Genomic DNA, 25,913 nt, shown 5'->3' on the forward strand with positions numbered 1-25,913 from the left:
GAAACTAAGGCACAAAACATTGTTGCTGCAGGAGCTAGAGTAAGAACCCAGGACCCTGCCTTTCCTTGGCTCCCTGGGCAACTGGGAGCCTGTGGTAGAGAATGCCAGAGAACGTTCTCTCCAGCTCGTCACACATGGCTCTTTAGAGGGGCACAAAAGCTCTTTCCACGTCTGCACACTTGATCCGGAAACCCAATCTGGGTATCCCAGAGGGATACCTGGACATGTATGCAAATGTGAGGGTATGAAGGTGTTCACGGTCTTGTTTAGATTGCAAGGACTCTGCGGTGACAGCAGAGAGCCCATCAAACCACTGGCCCTGCAGCCACCCGCTGTGTCACCTGCTCGGGAGGATGCTGCCATATATTGTTAGGTGGAAAAAACACCTTTGAAAACCACATATGGTCGCATCCCATTGTCGTTAAAAAACAATCTCATAAGAAGAGAAAATCTCATAAGAAAAAGTTGGGAAGGATATACAGCCGATGTTAACCGTAATTGTCTCAGGGAGGGGGATTCATTTGGGTGGGTTTTACATTGGTTTTATCTGGCTTACCTGTTTTTTTCTTTTCTATGTCTTGTGTAATCATTGTAAACACTCATGCAATTTAAAGCAAGGGTAACACGAGCAGGTATTTTTGTCTTTTAAAAATTTAAGTGGTTTTGATGTTTTGAGCAGGTATACATGACATCATTCAAACTTAAAAAGATACAGAAGGGGCCGGGCGTGGTGGCTCAAGCCTGTAATCCCAGCACTTTGGGAGGCCGAGACGGGCGGATCATGAGGTCAGGAGATCGAGACCATCCTGGCTAACACGGTGAAACCCCGTCTCTACTAAAAAAATACAAAAAATTAGCCGGGCGTGGCGGCAGGTGCCTGTAGTCCCAGCTACTCGGGAGGCTGAGGCAGGAGAATGGCGTAAACCCGGGAGGCGGAGTTTGCAGTGAGCTGAGAGCCGGTCACTGCACTTCAGCCTGGGCGACAGCCTGGGCGACAAAAAAAAAAAAAAGATACAGAAGGAGGGGAAATTCTGACACACACTACAACATGGATGAACTGATTTCATTATGCTAAATGAAATCAGCCAGGCCAGGCACGGTGGCTCACGCCTGTCATCCCAATACTTTGGGGTGGCCAAGGTGGAATTGCTTGAGCCCAGGAGTTTAAGACCCGCTAGACAGCATGGTGAAATCCCATCTCTACAAAAAATAATTTTTTAAATGAATTGGGTGTGGTGGCTCATGCCTATAGTCCCAGCTACTCCAGAGGCTGAGGCAGGAGGATTGCTTGGGCCCAGGAGGTGGAGGTGCAGTGAGCTGTGATTGTACCACTGCACTCCAGCCTGGGCAACAGAGTGAGACCCTGTCTCAAAAAAAAAAAAAAAGAAAAGAAAAGAAATAAAAGAAAAAAGAAAGAAAGAAAAAGAAAGGAGAGAAATAAAACATTCACAGAAGGACAAATACTATCTGATTCTATTTATACAAAGTACCCACAAGTCGAATCCACAGAGACAGAAAGTAGAAGGGTGGTTGCCAGGGGCTGTGGGGAGAGGGGTATGGGGTGCTACTGCTTAACAGGTACAGTTTCAGTTTTGCAAGATGGAAGAGTTCTGGAGATGGATGGAGGTGATGGTTGCACAGCAGTGTGAATGCACTTAATGCCACTTTAAAAATGGTTAAGATGGTGTGTTGTATGGTTTATTTATTTATTTATTTATTTTTGAGGCAGGGTCTTGCTCTGTCACTCAGGCTGGAGTGCAGTGGTGCAATCTTGGCTCGCTGCAGCCTTGAGGTCCTGGGCTCAAGTAATTCTCCCACCTCAGCCTCCTGAGTATCTGGGACTACAAGCGGTGCCACCACACCTGGCTACCTGGCTAAATTTTTTGTATTTTTTGTAGAGATGGGGTTTCACCATATTGCCCAGGCTGGTCTTGAACTCCTGGGCTCAAGTGATCCACCTGCCTCGGCCTCTCAAAGTGCTGGGATTACAGGCGTGAGCCACCGTGCCTGGCCTCTTATGTGTATTAAGAAAAGATACAGAGGGGACAGAGTGACAGTTCTACCCCATAATCCCCAGTCACCCACGTCCCCCATGAAGGGAACCGATGTTTTCAGTGTGATGGTGGATGCTTGATTTCTTCCCTCCTGCCCCTGGGTACAAATGGGCAGTGGCAACTTGGATGGGGCCCTTCACTCATGGGTAGAGGAAGATGCCCCCTGGCCCAGGGCGAGCATTCCCTTCCATCCCCGCTTGCCTGGCACAGGGCAGCCAGTGCCCAGATCTTCCCACGCTTCTTGGGTTGAAGGGATTGAAGATCTGAGGCTGCAGGAGCCAGAGGTCCTGCCCCGGCGAGAGCTCCGGAACTCGCCTCCCCTCTGTCAGTGAGAAGAGAATTCTCTTAATCCACTTCTGTGTCCCCAGCACTTGGCTCCTGGGTGAGCACTTGGGAAATGTTTGTTGATTCTGTCCTGGGGGAAGAAGATGAAATGTAAGCTGGTAGCCAGCCTGAGTTGGGCTGTGGGAAATACTCCGGGCTGCCAGGCCTGGGTGTCTCCAGAAACACCCAATCCTTGCTCACGAAGGCTCTCTCAGTGCCAGATCTTGTGCCAGGCACTGGGATGTGGTGCCGAATTGGACACAAGGGAGATGGGACGTCCTCTTGTGTGTCTTGACAGCCCGTGTGTTGCCGGGCATTGGTAGCAGAGGAGGCTGGTTTGGCACCCAGGTACCCTTCCTCGTCCCTGGGGCCTTGGCCAGTCTACCCAGAGGAACTGCCCTCCAGCTGAGTTACCATTTTCCATGGCAGGGAGGGCAGCAGAAAGGCCGTGTTCCATGACTAATCATAGCCTCCATCTATGGAGCATTTACTGGGAGCAGGGCACTGTGCTAAGTGTGAAATGTGTGTTGACTCATCTACTACAACAACCTGGCAAGGCAGGTGCTTCCGTTAGCCCCTGCTCAAAGCTAGGGGACCTGGAGCACAGGCGGTTAAGTGCTTGGCCCAAAGGCACACAGCTCAGAAGTGCAGACCCTCTGCTCCTCCTGGCATCCTAGTCTAGTGGGGCCAGGGGTGAGATCTCTGCATTCAGTGCCTGGGGGCCGGATGGCAAGCTGCAACCTCCCTGCAACCCCATGATTTCCATAGCGCAGTGGAGCCAGAAAGAAACAGAACATTTTCCAGACCACAGCAATAAGAGCGCTGCTCTCTCAGACCCTGGAGCTAGTGACAGGGAAGGCAGAGAAGGGACGAGAGCCTCCGTTTATTCGGAGCCTGTGTATACCCTCCTTTTCACAAACTGTAGCAGCCTCCAGAGGCGGCGGGATCTTTATGATGACCAAATGGGGAGGCTCAGGGATTGGAATCTCTTGCCCAGGAGCGTGTGGTTGGTACCGTTGGGATTTGAACCTTGTTCCATCCAGCTCCAGAGCTTGGCGCCTTTCTCGCTCACCACGTGCCGGCCGCAGCTCATCGCCTTGGCAGTGGAGGTGGTGGTGCGCCGAGACCTTCCTGCACCTGGGTTCTCTGGCGCTGAGAAATAAGTACATGGGCAAAGTGACTTTTTTTCTGGGTCAGTGACTGTGACCCCATGTGTACACATCTGTGCGTCTGACCCTGGCATTGTAATCCGGGGGCATTTTCGAAGTGATGTGCTAGGGGTGTGGGCAGGGAGTGGGGCTTATGGAGCCGACGAGACACTGTCAAACCATAGAGAGGCTTGGGAACCATACGGACCTGGATTTGACCTTGAACAAGTCATTTCACCTGAGTGTGTATAGTGGGAATGATAACATCCGACTCGCAGAACTGTGGTGAGAATTAGAGATTGTGGGAGTCAAATGATTAGCACCTAATCAGCATTTTACAATAAACGCAAGTTCTGCCCTTCTTGTAGAAGAGTGGAGTCTGATGAGAGAGACAGGGAAGTGAAAATTTACAGCCCTTGGGTGCCAGTACTGAAGGTGTGAGTTCAGGACTGGGAACATCAGAATGGGCATAGTGACTTATTCCGGGGAAGTCATGGAAAGCTCCCTGAAGGAGGTGATGAAGGGGTGCCCAAGCCTGGAAGAGGTTGGCATTGGTGCTCCAGAAACTTCATGGTGGCCTGCAATTTACGATGCAGATTTTTCCTCCCTGTGAGATGCTGGTTGAGACAATTTCCTCCTTGGAGTGGCCTGGTTTTTTAGGGGTGGGGGGAGTGCCCACCTGGGTGTAGTTTCTGGACAGAAGCAGTGGGAGGAGGGCACTGGCCAGCATGCTGCTTGGGATTGTGAGTGTCCACAGAGCTGCAGTTTCTCCAAAGGTGTTTTTTGTTTGTTTTTTGTTTTGTTTTTGAGACAGAGTCTCACTCTGTCACCCAGGATGGAGTGCAGTGGCCTGATCCTAGCTCACTGCAACCTCAAACTACTAGGCTCAAGGGATCCTCCAACCTCAGCCTCCCAAGTAGCTAGGACTACAGGTGCGTGCCACCATGCCTGGCTAATTTTTACAATTTTTTTGTAGGGATGGGATCTCAATATGTTGTTCAGGCTGGTGTTGAACTCCTGGCCTCAAATGATCCTCCTGCCTCGGCCTCCCAGAGTGTTGGGATTACAGCCATGAGCCCCCATGTTCAGCCTCTCCAAAGTTGTTTTCGATAAGCGATACCAAGTGGGAATGATGCTGGGAATCTGAGCAAATATAGACATAGGGAAATTGAACAGGCACCTCAGAAAACAATTGAAACCTCAGATTGGCATTGGGGCAGGTGACCTGGGGGTTCCCTGGGCCCCATGTTGCCCAAAAAAGCCAACAGCTGGCCTGGGTGAACACCCTTAAATGCCTTGTGTGTGTTGGAAGGTGCCGTGAGACCAGCTGGGCTCTCCTGCCCTGGACCCACCTGCTGCCATCATGGCCTTTGTTAGGACAGACCTCAAAGGGCTGGGCATGCCCGTTAGTTCCTGGGGTACGTCTATGGGGTGTGGAGGGCAAAAACAGGGCTTTCAATGGGTTTTGCTGGCATGGGGATTCTGTGGCATTAGCATCTGGCTTCTTTCCTTCTGCCACGCCATCCCCGTGTAGTGCCAGCCACCCAGCCAGGTGAAGGCAGCGTCTAGCTCATTGTCATGACCATCAACAACATGGCTGTGATGCAGACAGTGGCTCTGGGGTCAGATGGCCCTGGGTTCAAGTCTGACCCCTCACTTACAGTGTGGTCCTAGAGCACTCTCCAGCCTCTCACCACCTCTCTGAGCAGCTGTAATTGGGAGGTCACGAGGATGAAGATGATGACACCAATGGCATGCTCGTGGTGGACCAGGCACTGTTCTGGGCACTTTTCATATGCTATTCCATATATGGAATGCGGGCAAAACCCCTCGGAGCTGGGCGGTATTACCAAGGCCCAGAGAAGGTCATAGCTTGCTTAAGGTCACAGAACTGCAAGATGGATAGCTGGGATTGGGTCCCAGGACCCTCTGTCTCCAGAACCCCTGCTCCCCTCTCCACTACACACACTGGTTGGAACGCAAGGACTGGCATCCCGGCTGGCTTTTGAGCATTTGTGGTTTGTCAGGTGGCTTTGTGGTCAGTGTAGGGTGCTTGTCCAGGGATCATGGAAGTTGTTTTCTGGCTTGGATGGGTGGGCCCTTAGAATTCATCCAGCTTGACATCATTGCATTACTGACGGGAAACTGGTGCCAGAGGAGGGGAAGGGACTTGCCCCAGATCATGCAGCCAGCTGGGGCAGAGGCAGGACTAGCTTCAGGACTTCCTGCACAAGGCTGCCGCCTCGTTGCCTGAAGGGGTGTGTGGCTGGGGGCCGGAGCCCACTTAGGGGCTTGCCGTTCTCTCCCACTCACCTCTCTCAAGTCCTGATGGCTCACCGCAGACAGCCCAGAGGCCAGCTAACTTCCCTGCAAAGGGCCCCATTGGTCACCAGGAAACAAGTTGGGGGAATGTCAGGTGGGGGGAATGTGATGACCCTACGCAGCTCATTCCCTCTGCCTGGCGATGGGACTCACTTTCACCTCCTTGCTGGGAAAACTCCTTAGCAACTCGATTTCAGCGCCACTTCTCTCAGTTGCTCCTGGGTCCCCAGAGGGCTAGGACAGGATGGAGAAGTGTCCTTGCTTAGGGGGCCCAGACTTTCACCCACCCATTTGCCCCTCCCTCCCCCAGGCAGGTAGAGCCGAGGTGACACCGGTGAAGAGCATGGGCATCATCTCTCAAGGGCGCCTGTGTGCCTCACTTGAGCCTGCCCTCCTGATCTGTCCATGAGCCCTACGAGGTGGGATTGCTATCCCCATTTTACAGAGGTGGAGACTGAGGCTCCTAGCTTGAGGTAGGCAGGCCCTCAGGGGATCACACAGAGGCAGATGACTTTCTCAGCTCACCTGCCCTTCCTAGAGAGGTCTGCAGAAACGCCTACAACTTTGACCCTCTAAGGCCTGCGGGGCTCGTGGCAAGCCCTCAGGAACTGTTTATGGAATGAATGAGTGAGGGGGCAAACAAATGAATGCATGCTCCCACACCGTGCTGCTTCTTCTGGGAGAGGGCACCCAGCGGGTGCCTGCTGTTGAGTGCAGGCTGTCAGAGCCCTGATAGCACTCAGGATGACTCTGGATGGAGTTGGTGTCCCTGAGGCTGTCACCTCTTCTGGACTTCAAGGAAGGGCCCTATCCAGGGTGTGCAAATAGCACTGCAAATATCAAGTCCAGAGGGATTTTGGGAGATCCTATTACAGATGGGGAGACTGAGGCCCAGGGCAGAGAAGGGACTTGCTCAGGGTCATGCAGCGAATTAGCAACACAGCCAGGATGTGAACCAGGACCTCCTGCTTCCTAGCCCAGTACCCTCTCTTCCACAGGGAACTTCCCTGTGGATGTCAGACGCCTCTGCCTCTCCCCTGAGCAGCCTTGCACAGACCTGGCCTGCTGGGATCCCTGGAGGAGGCTGCTGTTTCTGGTTGAAAGCAGCTTTGTGTGTCTGTGTGGGTGGCAGTGTGCTGGGGCACACTTGATTAGCGGCTTCTCAAACCTGGCCCCCATCCCCAGCATGCAGCCTGTGCTCCGTCCTGCCCGGGCCATTACTGCCCGCCTGTAATGGAATCGGCTGCCCTGGTTAAGTGTTCACATTAAATTAATACCTCCTCCGTGGAGACGATCAGTTGGCATTTAATTTGTCTTTCCTTCCGAGAGCAGCGGAGTACAGCTGGGCAGCCGGGCTCTGATGGGCACGTCTGCGAGGCAGCCTTTCCTGGGGATCAGGGGCTCCATGGAGATGGGAGCTGGGAGGCCACAAGAGGTGGTGACAGGTGTCGCGGGGGGGTGGGGCTTAGGGTAGGCAGGAGGGGGCCTCTTCCACACACAGGGGCTTGAGCTTATTGGCTGTCCATTTTCCGGGGAGAAGACAGGCTTGCAGTGTGCCACGTGGGAGAGGAAGTCAGGAGGCGACGCATCCACATGTGCATCAGTGCTGAGCTTCCCGGGAGGTGAGCCCTGTGTTAGCAGCAGTGGCGGGATTTCCACATTGTATTCCCAGCGCTGCCCCACTCCCTTATCGGATTTTTTTTCTGCCTTAAATATGAATTGTCTGTGGTATTAGAGGGGGATGGTGGGCAAGGAGGAAGTTGACTCAGTTGTGGTTTTCAAGTTCTCTAGAAGGGCTCAGCAGAAGCAAATGGGGGCTGTTGGGGGCGCGCAGCCCTGACCCCACCGGGGAGCCTGCTCTGGTCGTCCCAACCCATCCGCTTCTGCGAAACTGCATTTGAAGAAAGGGCTCCCGTGGTCTGCCACTGTGCCTGCAACCTCTTCCTCCAGCTCAGATATTATTTTAGAGAAGAACAGCCGGTTGGGGCCCCCAGGCTTGGCCCTGGCTCTGTTGTGAGGCCTGGGGCGAGGCACTGTCCATGCTGGGATGCCTCTGTGCATCTGCAGGTGGGCAAACACAGGAGCTGGGGCAGCTCAGAGCTGAGGGGCACTCAGCCAGGCAAAATCTCTCATGGTCTGAGCCGCCAGGCTCCAGCACGCCCCTGGCCACCTGCACCCAGCCCTGCTATGGTGGGGTGAGCTCCCTGAGGCCAGGGTGGAGCTGAGAGGGTGCCAGCCCTCCACCCCCTGGGACGGAAGCTGCTCTCTGCCCCCACCTGCCCTCTGCCAGAGGCCAGGCCCACGCTTGGCCCAGAATGAAGTCTTCCACTGAGGGCTCCAGCCCAGCCTCACCTGAGTGAGTCGGCCGAGGCGTGCCGGCCACTCGCCTGCCCGCAAGGGGTGGGCCGTTTCTACACCTCCCTCCCAACTCTGGAGGTGGGAGGTGGCCACGCGCCGTGCAGTTCGCATGGAGCTGCTGAACACCCGTGGTCTGCTGGGTGCCAGGGGTGCTTCCACCCACACCGTCCCTTTCCTGTAGTTCTCACAGCCACCTTCAAAAGCGGGTGGCTGGCTTCCCGACTCACACAGGGGACAACTGAGGCCCAGAGAAGGTAACTGACTTGCTCAAGATCACGCAACTGGGAAGTGATGGGGCAGAATTTGGACCCGTCTCTTGCTGCCCTGGAGTCTTGGGATGCTCACTCCAGGAGCCCCAGGTTCGTCCCTGGAGCCTTCATTGTGTTGCTGGACCCGCACCCACTTTCCTCCTGAGCGGGAGCCTCCAGCCTCTTTCCCTGACTGTACAGGAAGTGAAAAATCTGTGAGTCAGCCCCTCTGCTGGTGACTTCAGCTTGGGTTTCCGCCCCTCTGTAGGGCAGGCTTGTCGGTCCCTTTCCTGCAGGTCTGTGTGTCATCTTGAGCTGACGGGGGAGGGGGAGGCACTGGCCCTGAGTGGGGTGGGGGTGGGGACTGGCATCGAATCTGCCCACCCCCTTTTCCCAGTGGCCAGCGGAGACTTCTCGTCCCTCACGTGGTTCCAGTGGTGGCTCCTCAGGAATGCGAAGAGACCACATCTGGCTGGGGTGGTGCTGCCACCTCCCCCTCCTGGCCACCAGCCCCAGAGAGTGCTTGTTCTGCTAAGATGGTGGCCAAGGCCCCCGATCTCAGCTGCTGTGTGCTTTTGTGGAGTCATTTCCTCTCCCTGCACTCTTTGTCCTGACATCCCTGCCTCCCCTCCCTGGCCCAGGGCTGTGGGAAGTGGGAAAGGGAAGGTTTCTCCTTCTCCTGCCTGCTTCCTGCCCTGGCCATCCCTCCCCCTGGCCTGGCCTGGCCTCTCCCAGGAGAGGCTCTGGAGTCGAATGGATGAAGCCGAGTGCGGGGGCTGTGCTGGGAATTTGCCTCCTGTGAGCCCCCTGGGCTGGGATGGTTCAGGCTAAGGATGCTCTGGGGGAAAGGAGCTCTGGCTGGAGGCGAGGGCCATCAGGGCACTGAGGAGTAAGTGCAGCTTTGGATTCATTCAATCATCCATCCATCTATCCATGTATCCATCCATCCATCCATCCATCCATCCATCCATCCATCCATCCATCCATCCATCCAACCAATCCATTCGATAAATATCTGACTCCTTAGCAAGTGCCCAGCCAGTTTTAGGTACAGGGATACAGCAGCAAGCACAGGAATGATCATAACCAGCTCTCTGGGCCTGCAGAAGGACTGGACCCCCACTTGAGACCTGGCTCCTGTGCCTGTTTTCCCACCTAGGCCAGGGACCTTGCCTCTTGCTTCCTCCTTGCCCCCATCTCTGTGCCTGAGACCTCCCGAGATGAGTACCAGCCCCCAGTGGTGGTGGGGAAGTGGCGGTGACCGCACGGTGGAGCCATCACTGGCCCTGGCATCATGGGACTGACTCCTTTGGGCGAGAGCTGTGTGCCGTGGGATCCCACGACCATGCCACTGGGGAAGAGGAGATCCTGGGGCCTCCGCTGCCTTCAGCTGTGGGGCAAACAGTGGACGTGGATGTGAGGCTTAGGGAAGAGGTGACATTTGAGACAAACCTGGGAGAATGGCTAGGGTTTCAGGAGGCTGCGGAGGAGAGAGGAAGAGGGGAAATGAGTTACCTGACCTCCGAGCCTCATCTGCAACATGGGGACGATCCCCAGGGGAGGGCTCAGCGGGATTTTATAGAGGGAGGTATGAGTACCTAACGTGGTGGACACCATCGAGAAGGTAGTCAATACACGTCTCTTCTCTCATCCAGCACTAGAAGAGAGAAGGATTTGGAAGTTTTATGCGCTGCCGGGTCAGGGTGGGCAGGGGCAGCTCTCAGTGATTCAAGCCATGTTGGCCATGGCTGGAGTTGTCCATAGGCCCTAGGTCTTCATTTTCCTACCTGTAAAGTGGGGACAGAGTAGCTTTCCAGCCCAGTGCATGTGCAGTATGATGGAGGGGATCTATGGAAAGGCCCTGCCCCTCAGAGAGCACTGGGATGTGTTTGTTACCTCATTTTCCTGCAGTGACAGGCCTGTCAATATCCTGGAGTCTTCAAAAGACCAGAAAGGACCCCTCCCCAGCCAACAGAACAGCTCCTGGACTGCTGAGGGAGACTCGAGGAAACTGGTCCTTGTACCCTCAAAGTGATCTCTTTATGTTCACTCCAGCCTTCCTTCCCCTTTCAGCCTTAAAGGGCCTGGGCGTAGGATTCTGCCAGACCTGGATTCGAATCCAGATGCTGCCATTTCCTAGGCAGTCTTTGGGCAAGTCGTTTGCTCAGCCGTGGGCTGGGGCTGAGAGTGGGGTTTGCACAGGCTGAAAGGAAATGATGTCCGCAAACCTCTGACTCAAAGTAGGTGCACCCGTCTCTTGGTGGCAGACAGCGCCTGGCCTGTCCCTTCCTGCTGCCCTCTTTGTTTCTGTTGGTTCTTCTGTCTGAAACACCCTCCCCACTGAAACCTTACTCTTGTGGGCAGACCCAGGGAAGAGGGAGGGTTGTGCTTGGGAAGCAGGTGTTGAAATCTCCGTGCCAGCAACTTGGTTGACCAGTTCTCAGTTAAGCTGAGTGCTCCCTGGCTCTGGGTGGGTGGGGAGGGAACGCGGGTGTCTGGAGTGCCATAAGAAGCACATCGCCCCCCTGGCCCTTCACGCCAGTCCTCAGAACGGTCCAAGGACAGAGCTTTTCTGCATTGTCAACACTGGAGCTGGCTGAGCCAGGTTTTCTCCACCACTGCTGGGAGGGATGTCAGGGCGGACGACAGGCTCTTCAGTCAAGCCAGCTGCTGTCCACATACGGGGTCTGTCCTCAACCTCCTGGGAGCAGGCCAGCCGGCTGCCAACCCAGTCTGGCTTTGGAAATAAAAAGCCCATGAAATCATTTGTGCAAGCTCATCCTGGGGGTGTGGTGTGTGCAGCTCAGGAAACATGATTGAGACGTGGTGGGGCGGAGGGGGTGGGGCAGAACTCGGGGCAGGAGGGGAGAGGAGAGGTGGAGGGGCTGGGTTGTGTGGTCTTCAGAGCCTGGTCACTCAGTGCCATCTGTAGCCGAGCATCACTAGGGAGCTGTCTGCCCCAGCCCTTGCCTGCTGAACCAGGATCTGCATGGTAATAAGATGCCCGGGTGATTGGTGTGCACATTCTAGGCTGAGACTTGCTGCTTTAGAGACTGGACTAGCTTTGAGTCCCAGCTCCCTGCTTGCTAGCTGTGTGACCTTAGACAAGTTACTTTACCTCTTTGAACCTCAGCTCCCTCATCTGCAAGATAGGCTTAGTTAGAAATTCTTTCCCCAGGAGGGTTAATAATTCACATTAAAGCCAGTGATGTGTGTCCAAGGCAGTGAGCCGGGTGTGTGGCACCCAGACCGTACCCCCCAGTTAATGGTTGCTGGTGCTGTTGCTGTTATTGTGTCTGGAGAGCCAAAGATCTGGGCTCCCGCTGTCACCTTGGGTGGATTTGGGGCAAGTCTCATTCCCTCTCCGGTCCTCATTTTCTCCATCTGTACAAGGGGTCTATTGGCTCCTGCCTCGCCTTCCTCATGAGATGGTTGCTCAAAGGAAAAGTGAGGGGTGCTGGGCCTCATTCCAAAGGGCCCCTCTGGGGAATGGGGAGTGTCAGGGAGGTGCCCCTGGGTGCCTGCATCCAAGGGAGGAGCCATGTCATTCTTTATTTTTTGTGCCCTTCTTTGCTACTCCTGTTCTTGCTGCAAGATGTGTTAGAGGGCTGGCTCTAGACGCCAGGCTGCAGCCAGAGCCACGCTGGGGCTCGCCTTTGCACCTGCCCTGCTCAGTGGCTTTGGAATTGAGTCGCCTTCCCCACTCTGAGCAGCGTGGCCAGGAGAGATGATTCAGCTTGGGACCTGTGCTCCAGCCTTCACCCCCGAGGGAGGCCCCAGATGCCCTGTGCTCCTGGGCAGGGGTGGAGTGGCCTGGGAACTTTCCCCCATTGTGATTCCTGTCCCCAATGTGGGGCCTGCTCTTCTCGGTGAGAGATGGCCTGGGACTGGACTCCTAGCCTTGCTCCTGATATACCAGGTTATCTGGGCAAATGGCTTGACCATCCGGCCTCAGTTTCCCCATTTGTACAATGAGGGGAGGTTCAGTAAGATGGTCCCGGCTGATTTAGGCCCTTAGGTTCCCTTCCTGCCCCCTCTTAGCTTCCTCTGTGCCCTCTAGCCCTGGCAGGAATCCCTTGCCCTCTAGGTCTGGACCCTGGAACCCACGCAGATCTCAGCCTAGCAGCTAACGCTAGGGCTGGGAAAGGCCGGAGGAAAGAGGGAGAGGGAGAGAGTGTGTGTCCTCCAGGAGCCCTGGCCGGGGCTGTCTCCTGTGGGAGAGAGGAGGAATTTTCCTCTGTGTGTGCAAACACTATCCGTTTTCTCTTGTTTCCAAAAGCCGGTGACGTAACCGGCTCTCCACCCCTCCCTCCCCTCTGGCCTATTTTTAGCTGGCCCCGACAGCATCCTAAAAGGGTTCCAGACTGCCCTGCTCCGAGGCCATGTAGGGAGGGTAGCAGTCGGGTGCGGAAGGAGGGAAGCTCCTCTGTCTGTCCCAGGATGGACAGACATCCCAGTAGGGAAAGAACCTGCCCCCAACTGCCTCCAGGGAGGGAGGAACTCTGTTGGAGGAGCTGGGTTAGGGCCTTCAGGCTTTGACAGTTCCTGGGTCTATGAGGAGCTCCGCAAGGGGATTCTGAGCAACCAGTCTGGAGCCTCCCCACCTGGGTTTCAGTCCTAGCTCCACACTATCTCACCCTGGCCTTGGGCTCAGCTTGTGCCTCTGGGCCTTGCTTTCTGCACCTGGGGATAATGATGGTACCTACGCCATGGGTGGTTATGAGGATTGAATTAACTTCATGTAGAACAGTGCCTGGTACAAAGTAAGTCTCAGGGAAGGTGGTTCTGGAATTGGTATTATCATCTAGCCCCAGGGAAGTGCTCCCACCCCTTCCTGCGGTTAAGGGCAGGGGGGTCCGCTGAACCCTCCTCTGCCTTCTCCCCTCCTGCTTTTCCTGTTCAGCTTCGGGCAGTATGCATGTGAAAGTAGTGGTGTGGAAGCCCTTGGAACAACAGGGCCTGGCACATAGTAAACGCTAAATCAGTGGGAACTGTATTTATTGAGTTTTGTTTTAATGTAATAAAACAAACCTGGGTTTGAATTCCAGCCCCACCCACTGACTTGCTGTGTGTCTTTGGGCAAGACGTTTATTTAACCTCTCCGAGCCTTGGTTTCCACAACTGTAAAATGGAATGATAACACCGACACAGGAGAGTTCTGTGTTGGTTTGGGGAGGCTGTGGGGCATCGCAATGCTTAGCACAATGGGTGCAAAGAAGAGCCTGAGAGTGGAGCTGGCTGCAGCCTGGCTTCTAAGGACTGGCTTTGCTACTGCATCTTGCAGCAACAGCAGAAGCAGCAGCAAGCAGTGCTTGCACAGCACTTTACAGTTTGCATGCAGGCAGGTGGTGGTCTCTCCCACCTCTCTCTTCACAAAGTCCTGGGCTCATGCCTTAATGTGGCGCTTGTCACCACCACCTGGTACTCTGGTTATACATCAGCCTGGCTGTCCTCTCACACCACCTCCCCTAGGCTGCGAGCTCCCAGAGGGCAGGGGGGGATGGATGCCCCAATGCACCTTCCTTGCCCAGCTCCAGATAGGCCCCGGGTGGGTGTTGGGGTTGTGTCTGAGGGCTGGACTGGCACAGGGAGCTCACCTTCTGACCACCTGTTCCTCTTGGCTTTTGCAGATGGGAGGAGGAGCTCGCCAAGCGCATGAACCTTCAGACCATGGTAGACACGCTGCAGGAGGTAAGAGCCCTCAGACATCCCGACCAGGAGAGGCATGCCAGAGAGCCATGTGGCCAAGGGGCACAGTCTTCATACGGCAAAGCCAGGGAATTCTTGCGCAGCCCCTACTCTGTTACCTCCTACTGCCTCAGTCTCTCCTTTATGGAGCCACGAGATCTCTTCCACTTCCTCTGCTTGGAAGCTGGGAATGGACCGGCACAGTGTTGCACAAGAGCTCTGGTGCAGGGGTTGAGAAGCCTGGGTCTGGGTCCCAGGGTGCAAGTCCCAGCTGCTGTATGAGCTGGGACCAGCGACCCTTCTCACCAGTCACTGTCTCCCCACCTGAGGCTTGGACTAGGTGGTCTGTAAGCCCCCAAGCAAGAAGGGTGCCCCCGGTTGGGGCTGAAGGCCTTGGAGAGGGCAGGTGGGCACGTCACAGGTGGGCTCCCAGCCTGAGCAGGCTCTCTGTGGTGGGCATTTGGAAACATTCCCCTTATTGCTCTAGCTGGAATCTCTGCATTCTGGGCTCTGCAACTCCCCCGCCTGTGGTGTAACCTGAGCAGCAAACTTCATCTTCTCAGCCTCTATTTTCCTCTCTGTCAAATGGGAACAAAAGTAGCAACCCCATGAGAAGGCATGAAAAGTTCTTCCAAAAATGTCTAGAAATTGCATTCTGATACTGAAAGCATTTATCGTCTTAAGAAAGAGGCAGATTAAGATAATTGCCAGTGGGTAGAAGGAAAAGTTTGAACGTCTCCCTTTCTTTTATAACGAAAGTGCTTTTTTCTTTATAAATTTAATGGGTTCATGGTCAAATATGTGGAAGCTATAGAAAAGCACAAAGAAAATACAAATGATCTCCAATTCCACCCCTCCACAGTTGAAAAACTGGCGTATGACCTTCCGATCTTGTCTGTGCAGACGCACACCCACGCTCTTCAGATGCATGTTAGGTCGACACACATGACATTGTCATTTTTGAAAGCAGAGATGGCCCAATATTGGCAATTTCACACGGATTGATCTCATATTTTTAATGTAATAGGATTGCTTGTTAATTAACCTGCTCTTTTAATACCTGCCATGGATTTTCCCACGTAATAGATAATCCTTTGGAAAGTGTTTTAAGCAGTCAGCAGTGTTCAGTGGGAAGCCAGGCAGGATGAGGTCCTTGGCGCCCCTTCCCTGGCATGCAGGTGCCCAGCTGGGGTGGACATCGGGTGCCTAGGGCTCTGGACTCAGGTGTCCAGACCCTCCTATCCCCAGAAGACCTGGCCCCTCTGAAGCCTCCCCATCTCCGTCCCCGCAGGCAGCACAGGAGGCTGATGCCATCCAGGAGGAGATGAACGAGAAGATCGAGCGGCTCAAGGCCGAGCTGGTGGTGTTTAAGGGGCTTATGAGTGACGTAAGTGCCGCCCGCCGCCCCTGGGTGTCATGACCTCCCCCACACCCATCATGCAAAATGCTTCATTCCCTCCGAGGCTCTGGAGCTCGGCTTCTAGTTAGAATCCTGGCTGGCTGTGTTTGACCGTGAGGATGACGGATGCATTGGATGCATCGGAGACCAGGCACCCTCCTCCCGCCCCCTCCCCACTTCCGCTTCCCTTGGTCTGAGTAGAGATGCATTAATCTGCCGCTTAACCCATCCCGCCCTGCCCCGGGCTCCCCTGATGGTCTGTGTGCGTTTGCTCCCACTCCTTCCCAGCTCGCCTTGATGAGGGCAGGCCTTGGTGTCTGGGCGCAGCGGGGTGTCTGGCAGGTTGGGCCGGGTGCCGTCTGGTCTGTGCGGGCCTGAGAGACTCGCAGGCCCAGCGGCCTTCGGCAGGGTTGCTCCGTGAGGCCAGGAAAGGCCGGCGTGCGTGTCTTTTTGACAATCCGGGGCCCCTCTGAGTATCCGTGGGTGGGGGGAGCTGTTGGCCGCAAAGGGCTTCTTGCTGCTGGAGACCCAGGTCTCCTCCTTCCAACACTGGGCAGTACAGGGGGAGACCCCACCAGAAGGCAGAAGGGGCCAGAACGTGGGTGACTGAGCCTGGCGTGGCTCCTGGTGTGGAGGGGCGTGAAGCTGGGTGAGGTTGGTAGAAGCCTCCCAGGACCCTAGTTGGAGGCCACCGGGCTCCCTCTCACTTGTGTCCAAGGGGATCCACCCTGTGGTCCTCAGTGACTCCCACTGCTGGTCGTGGGAGGCATCCGAGAGAGAGAGCTGCCTGTGTCGGGGACAGGCGGGGTGTGCGGGCGGGAAAAGAAGGGCTCTTTCTCCAGCGGGAGTTTGGCTTGCTTTTTCCTTTGCGCTAACAAAGTAAACATGGATCCTGTGTCTGCTGGGAGGATGCCTTCCAGCCCTTAGGGAGAGCAGCACACACGGTGTCACACTGGCCCCCGACTCCCAAGGCCCCGACCCCATCCCACCCTGAGCAGCGCCGCAGCCCTCCACTCCACGGAAAAGCCTAAGGCACCCTCGGACTCCGGAGGCCTCCCTGCACCACCCCTGCTGACACCTAGGGGTCTCCCCACCTCTGTGCCCGGCCCCCCAGGCTTGCTCCATCCCTCGCTCATGTAAACCCTGCTGTCCTCCCTGCAGCCCATGACAGACCTGGACACAAAGATCCAAGAAAAGGCCATGAAGGTGGACATGGACATCTGCCGCCGAATCGATATCACGGCCAAGCTGTGCGATGTCGCACAGCAGCGGAACTCGGAAGACGTGTCCAAGATCTTCCAGGTGACTAGGGCTGCCCTGCTCACCAGCCAACCCCCCGCTCTCCTGGAGCAGCCCTGGCCTCCAGCCCTGCCCAGCCAACCCCTGTTTCCCTCCACATCCCACTCACTCCCTCCCCTTCCCTGAGAGGTAGCACTACCGGACCCTGTGGCCTCCCCAGGTAAACGTAGAATCAGGCACCCATGGACTCATAGGCTCGTCTGACTGCTTCATCCTGTGGCTGGGGAGATCGAGGCCCGGAGGGTGATGTGCTGTGCTCAAGGAAGTGGCAGAAATCAGTCTCCTGCCCCTCCAGGGCTTGGTCCACCAGCCTACACTGTACCCACTGCCCCACTTCCTGCTCCTTCCTCTGGGTGCTCGGACTGGGCATCATCCCCATGGTTGGGGAACCCTGGCCAGGTTATGGGGAGAACTGGGGGAGCTGGCCTGAGCTCTGGTAGAGGGACCTCAGAGTTCAGAAGGGGAGCTGTTGGCCTTTGACTATGTTTCATTCCCCCCCAAAGAGGCTCTCGATACCCCCCCGACCTAACGTGCAAGTGTGGGTGCCCCCGAGAGACGGCGATCAGGTTAGCGCCAGTGAGGCTGTCTTCTGGAGAGGGCTTGGGGGGCCAGTCCAGCCGAATGAGGCACATGTCATTCTCCAAAGGCTGCTTCTTGAGTTTCGGGTTGTGGTTTGGCTTTTGCTTGAGCCCAGGGCAATACGGTGTGTTGTCGCTCTGTGTGTGTGACTCTGACGTCGCTGGGCCAGATCCGGCCCTCCCTGGGCCCTCTCTCCACCTCCATGCCTTCTTGCTGTCCCCCTGGCGGGAAGCAGGGGAGGCCAATGCAGCCTTCGTTTGCTTGTGGCTTGTCTGCTTGGAGTGGAAGCTTTTGGTGAACCTTGGGCCGCCTGTCCTTTGCCTTTGCATGTGAGCAGGAGGGCTCTGGGCAGCATGGAGCCGTATGGCCTTTGTCAGGGGTTCTCCGTCTCTCTGGCTGGCTCTGAGATATCCCAGGTGACTCTGTGTCCTGGTCTGGCCTGCTCCTCTCTCCAAACTGTGGGGTTGCTTCTGTGGTAAAAGGGCGAGCTGAGCCGGCGCACCCACCAGGCCGCCCAGGGCAGGGAAGAGTCCAGCCCGTCTGTGTCCCCCTGCATGTCTCCCACCTCACGCTTCCTGCTAACGCCGCCTGCTTCTTAGAGGACCTGCACCTTTCCTGGCACTGGCCGGCCCCAGTCACGCTCATCATCCTGTGAGATGCCGGCTCCCTTCCCAGTTCACCCCTCCCCTCCATCCTAGCCGAGCCCCTCAGTTACCTTGATTGCTTCCTTTCTGGTTCAGGTGGTCCCCAAAAAGAAAGAACGTAAGGTGGCTTCCGATGATGACATCTCCGAGCAGGACGGGGAGGTGAACCGGTTCTCGGATGACGAGGTCGGCTCCATGAACATCACCGATGAGATGAAGCGCATGTTTAACCAGCTGTGAGTATCCCCGTGGCCCGCACACTCTCCGTTTCCCCGGATTGCTTGGGCAGGGGTGGTGAACGGGAGGCTTGGGCTGAGAGTAACCTGCAGCACTGGAAGAATTTGGATTCATTTCCTTTTTTTTTTTTTTGAGACAGGGTCTCACTTTGTCACCCAGGCTGGAGGCTGGAGGGCGGCGGCACGATCACAGCTCACTGCAGCCTCAACCTCTTGGGTTTAGGGATCCTTTCATCTCAGCCTCCCAAATAGTTGGGACCACAGGCATGTGCCACCATGCCCAGCTAATTGTAAAATTTTTTTGTAGAGACAGGGTCTTACCATGTTGCCCAGGCTGATCTCAAATTCCTGAGCTCAAGCGATGCTCCCGCCTCGGCCTCCCAAAGTGCTGGGCTTACAGGGGTAAACCACTGCACCCAGCCAAGATTCATTTCAACATTTGTGATTTGGGAAATTTCCTATGTTCAGCCTCTCTTGGAAGCTTGAAGAGGTCAGGCAGTGCTGAACCTGGGGCACAGTTTAACAGGGCTGGATGGCAGCTGCTGAATCTGGACAGGGGTATACTCTTCCATTCACCAGCATCCTTTATGTTCCCTGTCTGCCATTCTCCTGCCTTGCCTTTGAAAGCTTCCCCCAAAAAAGCGGTGGGAGAAGGGGTGTTCTTTCCCATGAGATACAGGGGCTGGGCTGTCCCCTCCCTGGTCACGTGTAAACATGTCTGTGTCTAAGGATATCATGAACCCAGAAGGGGCAATGGCAGATGTGGTCTTATTTGTAGGCTATTTTTCTTTTCTTTTCTTTTCTTTTCTTTTCTTTTCTTTTCTTTCTTTTTGAGACAGAGTCTCATTGTGTCACCCAACAGACTGGAGTATAGTGGCGAGATCTTGGCTCACTGCAGCTTCTGCCTCCTGGGTTCCAGTGTTTCTCTTGCCTCAACCTCCCAAGTAGCTGGGATCACAGGCATGCACCATGATGCCTGGCTAATTTTTGCATTTTTAGTAGAGGCAGGGTTTCACCATGTTGGCCAGGCTGGTCTCGAACTCCTGACCCCAAGTGATCTGCCTACTTCAGCCTCCCGAAGTGCTGGGATTACAGGCAAGAGCTACCTCACCTAGCCTGCACTAGTTTGCCCTTGGTGGGGTGGCTGTGTTGACCACATGGCTTGCAGAAATCGCTCCTGACGTTCACTTGGAGGGGGCCCCACAAATGTCACTTTGCTGACTCCAGACGCCCAACCTAGGAGATGGGGTATCCCTCCCCTTTTGTAGACAGGGAAACTGAGACTCTGAGAGGAGAAGGGATTTGGGCAACACTGCTCAGCTAGTATGTGGCTGAGCTGGGATTCAGAGCCAGGCCGCCTCCCACACTAGTGCACTCTCAGTAGGAAATGCTGCTTGGGGTGGTGGCAGGGTCTGGGCTGGATATGGTCAGTGGTGGGCAAACCTGCTGGTGCCAGCTCTTAGAAGCTGCTATACCCACTGCAGCCTCAGTGATATCATGTTAGTACCTTAAAATTTGCCATTGCGGGAAATCGGCAAATGCTACCAATCAGAGCTCTGGGAGGCTCTGCCGCCTCCTGAACCCCCCCAGAGAGGGCATGTTCCTTCTAGCAGATGCCTTTGACATCACTTGTTTCAAAAGCCAGGGGCATGGGCTCTCCTAACCTTCCTGCAGAACTCTGAGGCTGGCTCAGAATTCCATAGTCCGGAGCTCACTCCGCCCGGCCCCTCAGAGGGGCACACGTGGAGTTAGGACAGAGCCAGGCCCCCAACTCTTGGTCCAGTGCTTTGTCCCCCATGCCATGCTTGGAAGAGAATTCTCTCTTCTGTCCCTATTCTAGGCTGACTTTTAAGGTAGACAGGAGGCAGGGGCAGGGTTGGAACTGGGTGGGGACAGGAACTCTTTTGCCTGATACTTCCTGGACCTGCCATTCCTTTGAAACAGAACTGAGATGGGAGCTGTATTTTGGGGGTTTGCTATTTAAGGGTGATAAGGAGACCCCTAGATTCTTGATTCCTCTTTTGATACCCCCCATCTCATTTCTCATCTTTTGCTGCCTGCCAAGAGGGGCTTTTTTTTTTTTTTTTTTTCCCCCGAAACAGAGCCTTGCTGTGTCACCTAGGCTTGAGTGTGGTGGTGCGATCTCAGCTCACTGCAGCTTCCCCCTCCTGGGTTCAAGCAATTCTCCTGCCTCAGTCTCCGAAGTAGCTGAGACTATAGGCACACACCAACACACTCAGCTAATTTTTTTTTTTTGTACTTTTTTAGTAGAGATGGGGGTTTTACCATGTTGCCCAGGCTAGTCTCAAACTCCTGGCCTCAAGTGATCCGCCCACCTTGACCTCCCAAAGTCCTGGAATTACAGGCATGAGCCATTGCACCCGGCCAATAGGGGCTTTTGGAAAGAACCAGTGGTTGGATCTAGGTTTTTTGAAACATTGCCCTGGGCATTTCTGAGCCTAAGACAGGATTGTATGCCCCAGAGACCCCAGGCTGGGTCCACGTGGTTAAATTAAAGGGCTTCTCTGAAGAAATTATTGTCCCTGCTTTTATAAAGTCCCCAGGGCATTGTTAAGCTGACCAGGAATGGGGTGAGCTACAAAAGGAGATAGATCAGAGTGGAAGCCAGGAGGCCCCATGGGCAAAGGCTCCGGTGTGTGGAAACAGCATTCAGATCCAAGTCAGGCGAGACTGGCTGCAGGAACGGGCGCCTCAGTGTTGATAGAGCTGAATTGGGTTCACTATGGAATTAGATTTAGCTGGTTGTGAAGTTACCTAAGTTAAAACAAACAATGAACCCTCTGATCACTTTGATCACCCCCCACCCCCATTCTGCAGTTCTGTGTAGGCCACCCTGACCCCACCGCAGGCGGGGCCCTGGGCCTTTCCCGTGGACATCTCCGCCAGCTGTGGGCAGGACCTAGCCAGGCTGCCCCTGGCCAGATCTGATGAAGTGTTTGAGTAATGCAGCCGTGTTTTGTTTTGATCCAAGTCGGTTGTTTGGGCTTCAGACCAAGAAGAAGAGGGGGAATGTGCAGCTGTCCCCCGGCAGGGCCAAGGCTTCTCCTCAGCCCCACCTTGCAGATTTGTGAAGTGGGGGTCTCTTCCGAGTTCCTTCTCTTGCCCGTCTTTCTGTCCTTTCCAGCTTCCTGTCCCTCGGCTGGGGTTTCCTTCAGATCCCAGACGCTGGGAAGGAAGTGAAGTCAGGAATCGAGTATGTGATGCAGTGAGGGCTGGACCCTGGCGGCTCCCGGCCATACGGCCCTCTCCAGCACCCGCCCCCCAGCTCAGGACCCTAGACTCGGGGAGCCACCTATGGACTCCTGTGGGAATGGCTTTTGGAGGGGAGCCAGCCCTGCTTGACTCCAGGGGGCGCTCGAGGCAGCTTTTTACCAGACAGCCTTCTTGGGACCTGCCCAGTCTCCAACCCAGTCCATTGGGAACACTCATTGCCCCTGAGGATCCAGGAAGGAGTTGAGGGAGGGCGGGCAATGGGGAGAGCCCTGGAAGGGCAGCCTGGAGACAGGGTCCACACTGTCGTGTGCTACCGATGCACTGGGTCAAGTGATTTCACTCCTGCAGACTCAGCCTTCCCCTTGGAAAGAGGGGTATGTTGAATGAGCTGATCTTTAGGTCTCCTCCAGTTGGGGTAACCAATGCATTTTGGGAACCCCTTAGTCCCAGTCAGACCTGCATGGTTGGTCAACCTACTTCTGGTTCTGGCTAATAGGGAGGTCTTGACATCTCCCAGGCTTTGAATTCAAATCTCGTTTCCAGCATGTATTGTTCTAGAAGGCCACTCAATCCCTCCTCTGAGCCTCTGTTTTCTCACCTGTGAAATGGGAATGATAGTTATGCTTACCTCATGGGATTGTTTTGAGGTGGAATTGTTTTGAGGGCATTGCATTTTACTGCATGCTTAGTGGCTGGTCCAGTGCCCAGCACCTAACGGGTGCTTGGGGAGTGTCTTGATGGGGAGGAAAAAGCTATAGGAAACATTTGGCATTCTAGCCTGTTTCTGCTACATGCTAGCTGTGTGACTTTAGACAGTTGAGTTATCCTTTCTGAGCCACCATTTCTTCATCTGTAAAATAGGAATAATACCAACCTTCCCAAATTGCAGAGAAGATGGTATTATATTGAGCATCTCACTCAAACTAGGGGCTCAAGAAATAGCTGTTAAATGAATGAGGAAAATTGCAAGATTGGACTTGGAGGAAAATATCTTTAGTCCCAATTAATTAAAGCCTGACATTAAAAAAAATACACCTTTTTAATTATACCAACGATACATAAATACATTCTGCATTTTAAAAGAGTTAAACTCCTTTGGGATACGGCGAATGTCGCCTTTGGCTACTACCCCTGTCTTTTCTGAGGACAGCCTTGAAGGTGTGTACCTATTGGGCAGCTGCCCCTTTCTGTCCCCTGTGTGGGTCCCTGGAGCCTGGCTTCTGTTCAGTCATGCCCTCTGGTGTCACCCCCACAGGCGGGAGACCTTTGACTTTGACGACGACTGTGACAGCCTGACGTGGGAAGAGAATGAAGACACGCTGCTGCTGTGGGAGGATTTCACCAACTGCAATCCGACCATCGACCTGCAGGGCGAGGTGAGCCCGGCGCCTGGCTTCCCAAAGGCCAGGACTGGGGACCTGGGGGGGCACCTCCTTTCAATGGTCCCTCATCCCTGTTATTTTCCTACAGCCCCCACCACCCAGCTAAACTATCCCCTTTGGGCCGGGCGCAGTGGCTCACGCCTGTAATCCCAGCGCTTTGGGAGGCCGAGGCGGGCGGATCACCTGAGGTCGGGAGTTCGAGACCAGCCTGGCCAACATGGCGACACCCCCATCTCTACTAAAAATATAAAAATTAGCCAGGCCCTGGTGGTGTGCACCTGTAATCCCAGCTACTCGGGAGGCCGAGGCAGGAGAATCGCTTGAATTCAGGAAGCAGAGGTTGTAGTGAGCCGAGATTGTACTCTGCACTCCAGCCTGGGTGACAGAGCAAGACTCCGTCTCAAAAATAAATCAATAAATCAAATAAACTGTCCCCTTTGTTCTATTTCCCCAGCAAGAGGAAAACTTGGGCAACTTGATCCACGAGACCGAATCCTTCTTCAAGACGAGAGACAAGGAGTACCAGGAAACGATCGGTCAGATTGAGGTGAGAGCTCGGGACGTGGAGCCCACTTGTGAGGCTCTCCTGAGGTCCACGTGGTTGAGATCCTGGCGACCAAATGCCCATGTGTCATGGGCAGGGGCTGGGAGAGTGGGACAGGCATAGGATTGGGAGTCAGGAGGCCTCAGGGGCGACTAACATATTTCTTAGGGCCTCAGTTTCCTAATCTGTCAAATGGGGGTGGTGATCCTTGCCTGCCTCAGAGAATTAAAAAGAATATATGTAGCTGAGAAGACGATCCCATAATAACCAAAGAGCTGACATTAGAGTGATAGTGAGTGACGCAAGGTGCTGAGTACACCTGGTATCCTTACCTCTACCCTATGCAGTAGGCACCATGCACTCCTTTTACAGAGGAGGAGATGATGTTGGAAGAGACCAAGTGACTTGCCCAAGGCCTTGCAGCCAGGAAGCAGCATTGAAGTGCAATTCTCTCTGGCTCCAGAGGCTGTGCACGTGATCACTTCTATAAATGACAGTCATTGCTATTGTGCAGGAGAAAGGGAAGCCCAGCTCCTTCCCTAGAGGAAGTATCACTTGATAGAGGACAAGAGTCAGAAACATGAAAAAGCCTTCAGGATTTTTGTAATCAGGTCTGGATAAAGGAACCCAGAGACGCCGAGTTCTCAGAACCGGGTGGGGCACATCAGAGCTGGGCTGCTGCTGGGGTTGCTAAGCAACCATTCCCCTTTGGCCAGAAGGAGTTCTAGGGGATGTGGAACCATGTGCAGAGAGCAGAGGGTGGGGGAGGTTGATGTCCAGAGGCCGGGTCCTGATGGTGTGGTGTCAAGTGGTGGACTCGATGGCACCATCCCTGAGGAATCCAGGAGGGGAGGTTGCTGAGGCTTCTGCCACGAGGATGACTTGCCCTCACCCTTCTTCCTTATTGGTTCCTCCCAGCTGGAGCTGGCCACAGCCAAGAGTGACATGAACCGACACCTGCATGAGTACATGGAGATGTGCAGCATGAAGCGAGGACTGGACGTGCAGATGGAGACCTGCCGCCGGCTCATCAAAGGCTCCGCAGACAGGTACCCGCCTGTCCTCCCAGGGGATTCAGCTATGGCATCCTTGGAGGGAAATTCCCAAGGCTGCAACTTGGCCATGTTTCATACTGCCAACCTATCTCTCTGTCTGTCTGTCCGTCCGTCCATCCATCCATACATACATACCTCCAGTGACTATTAGCACACCTATGTGCCAGATGCCTTACATATCTAACCTCGTGCAAGTCCCACCACCACCCTGCCCCTTGTTGATTCAATAGATACTTGTCAAAGGCCTGCTCTGTGCAAGACGGTGGGGCCGGTGAGTACAGCCCTTGCCCTCGAGGAGCCGAAGCCCCATTTTCTGCTGAGCTGGGAGCAGAGGAGGCGGACGGGGCATGCTCCCGTTTGCTCACAGGAAGTGATTTCTCTTCCTTTGCCATCTGTTAGTCTGTTCTCATGGTGCTATAAAGAACTGCCTGAGGCTCAGCGTGGTGGCTCACACCTGTAATCCCAGCACTTTGGGAGGCTGAGGTGGGAGGATCACTTGAGCCCAGGAGTTCAAGGCTAGCTTGGGCAACATAGCAAGACCCCATCTCAAAAAAAAAAAAAAAAAAAAAAGCCTGAGACTGGGTAATTTATAAAGGAAAGAGGTTTAATTGACTCACTGTTCCACATGGCTGGGGAGGCCTCAGGAAACTTACAATCATGGCAGAAGGCACCTCTTCACAGGGCAGCAGGGGAGAGAATGAGTGCCTAGCAAAGGGGAAACCCCCTTATAAAACCGTCAGATCTCATGAGAACTAACTCACTATCACGAGAACAGGATGGGGGAAACCACCCCCATGATTCAATTATCTCTAACTGGTCCCTCTCATGACACGTGGGGATTATGGGAACTACAATTCCAGATGAGATCTGGGTGGGAACACAGCCAAACCATATCATCTTCTTCCAACCCAGGTCCTGTCCCCAGGAGACTGACATGTGTCAGGCATGGCACACAAGGCAGAGCCCCTGCCTTCAAGGACACACAGCCTTGTCGGGGGACAGCCATGCTGAGCAGCCATGCTGAGAATGAGCTAATATGCAGAGAATGCCTACCACACAGCACAAATACATTTTCGTTGTTTTCCTCGTTTTGCTGCATTACTGTATGAGAGGGAGGGACAGCCCTGCGGGGAGCAGATCTGTGTGCAGGGCCGTGGCCTTGCCTTTCAGACCTTTAACTCCTTAAACCCGCAGAACCCACTGTGGTTATCTCCATTATTCAGACAGAAGAGCAGACACTGAGGCAGGTTAAACAGTTTGCCTAAGCTCCCCCACCCCCAGCTCATCTGAGATAGAATCAGAACTGCAGCCCAGTGATGTTAACCGTATCCTGCATGGCCTCCTTTTGAGCGCTGAGTCATCCAGGGTTTACTGAGCACCTACTATGTGCCCAGACCTG

The 25,913-nt window shown here is 54.6% G+C and overlaps 1 protein-coding gene across 3 annotated transcripts in view; it reads left to right on the top strand.

The window, feature by feature from the left end:
* LOC105483123 (intermediate filament family orphan 2) overlaps window positions 1–25,913 on the top strand; it is a 50,457-nt gene that overhangs the window by 19,887 nt on the left and 4,657 nt on the right. The window contains exons 2-9 of one of the 3 annotated variants that reach the window (XM_071099437.1): window positions 14,085–14,145; window positions 15,434–15,529; window positions 16,703–16,843; window positions 17,344–17,406; window positions 18,160–18,299; window positions 22,789–22,909; window positions 23,370–23,462; window positions 24,378–24,508. In XM_071099437.1, the coding sequence (XP_070955538.1) occupies window positions 14,085–14,145; window positions 15,434–15,529; window positions 16,703–16,843; window positions 17,344–17,406; window positions 18,160–18,299; window positions 22,789–22,909; window positions 23,370–23,462; window positions 24,378–24,508 (846 nt within the window). The remainder of the gene's footprint in view (window positions 1–14,084; window positions 14,146–15,433; window positions 15,530–16,702; window positions 16,844–17,343; window positions 17,407–18,159; window positions 18,300–22,788; window positions 22,910–23,369; window positions 23,463–24,377; window positions 24,509–25,913) is intronic. The other 2 variants (XM_011743793.3, XM_071099439.1) reach the window with 2 other exon arrangements.

The sequence above is a fragment of the Macaca nemestrina genome, chromosome 1 (assembly GCF_043159975.1).
Source record: "Macaca nemestrina isolate mMacNem1 chromosome 1, mMacNem.hap1, whole genome shotgun sequence".
Classification (NCBI taxonomy): Eukaryota; Metazoa; Chordata; class Mammalia; order Primates; family Cercopithecidae; genus Macaca; species Macaca nemestrina.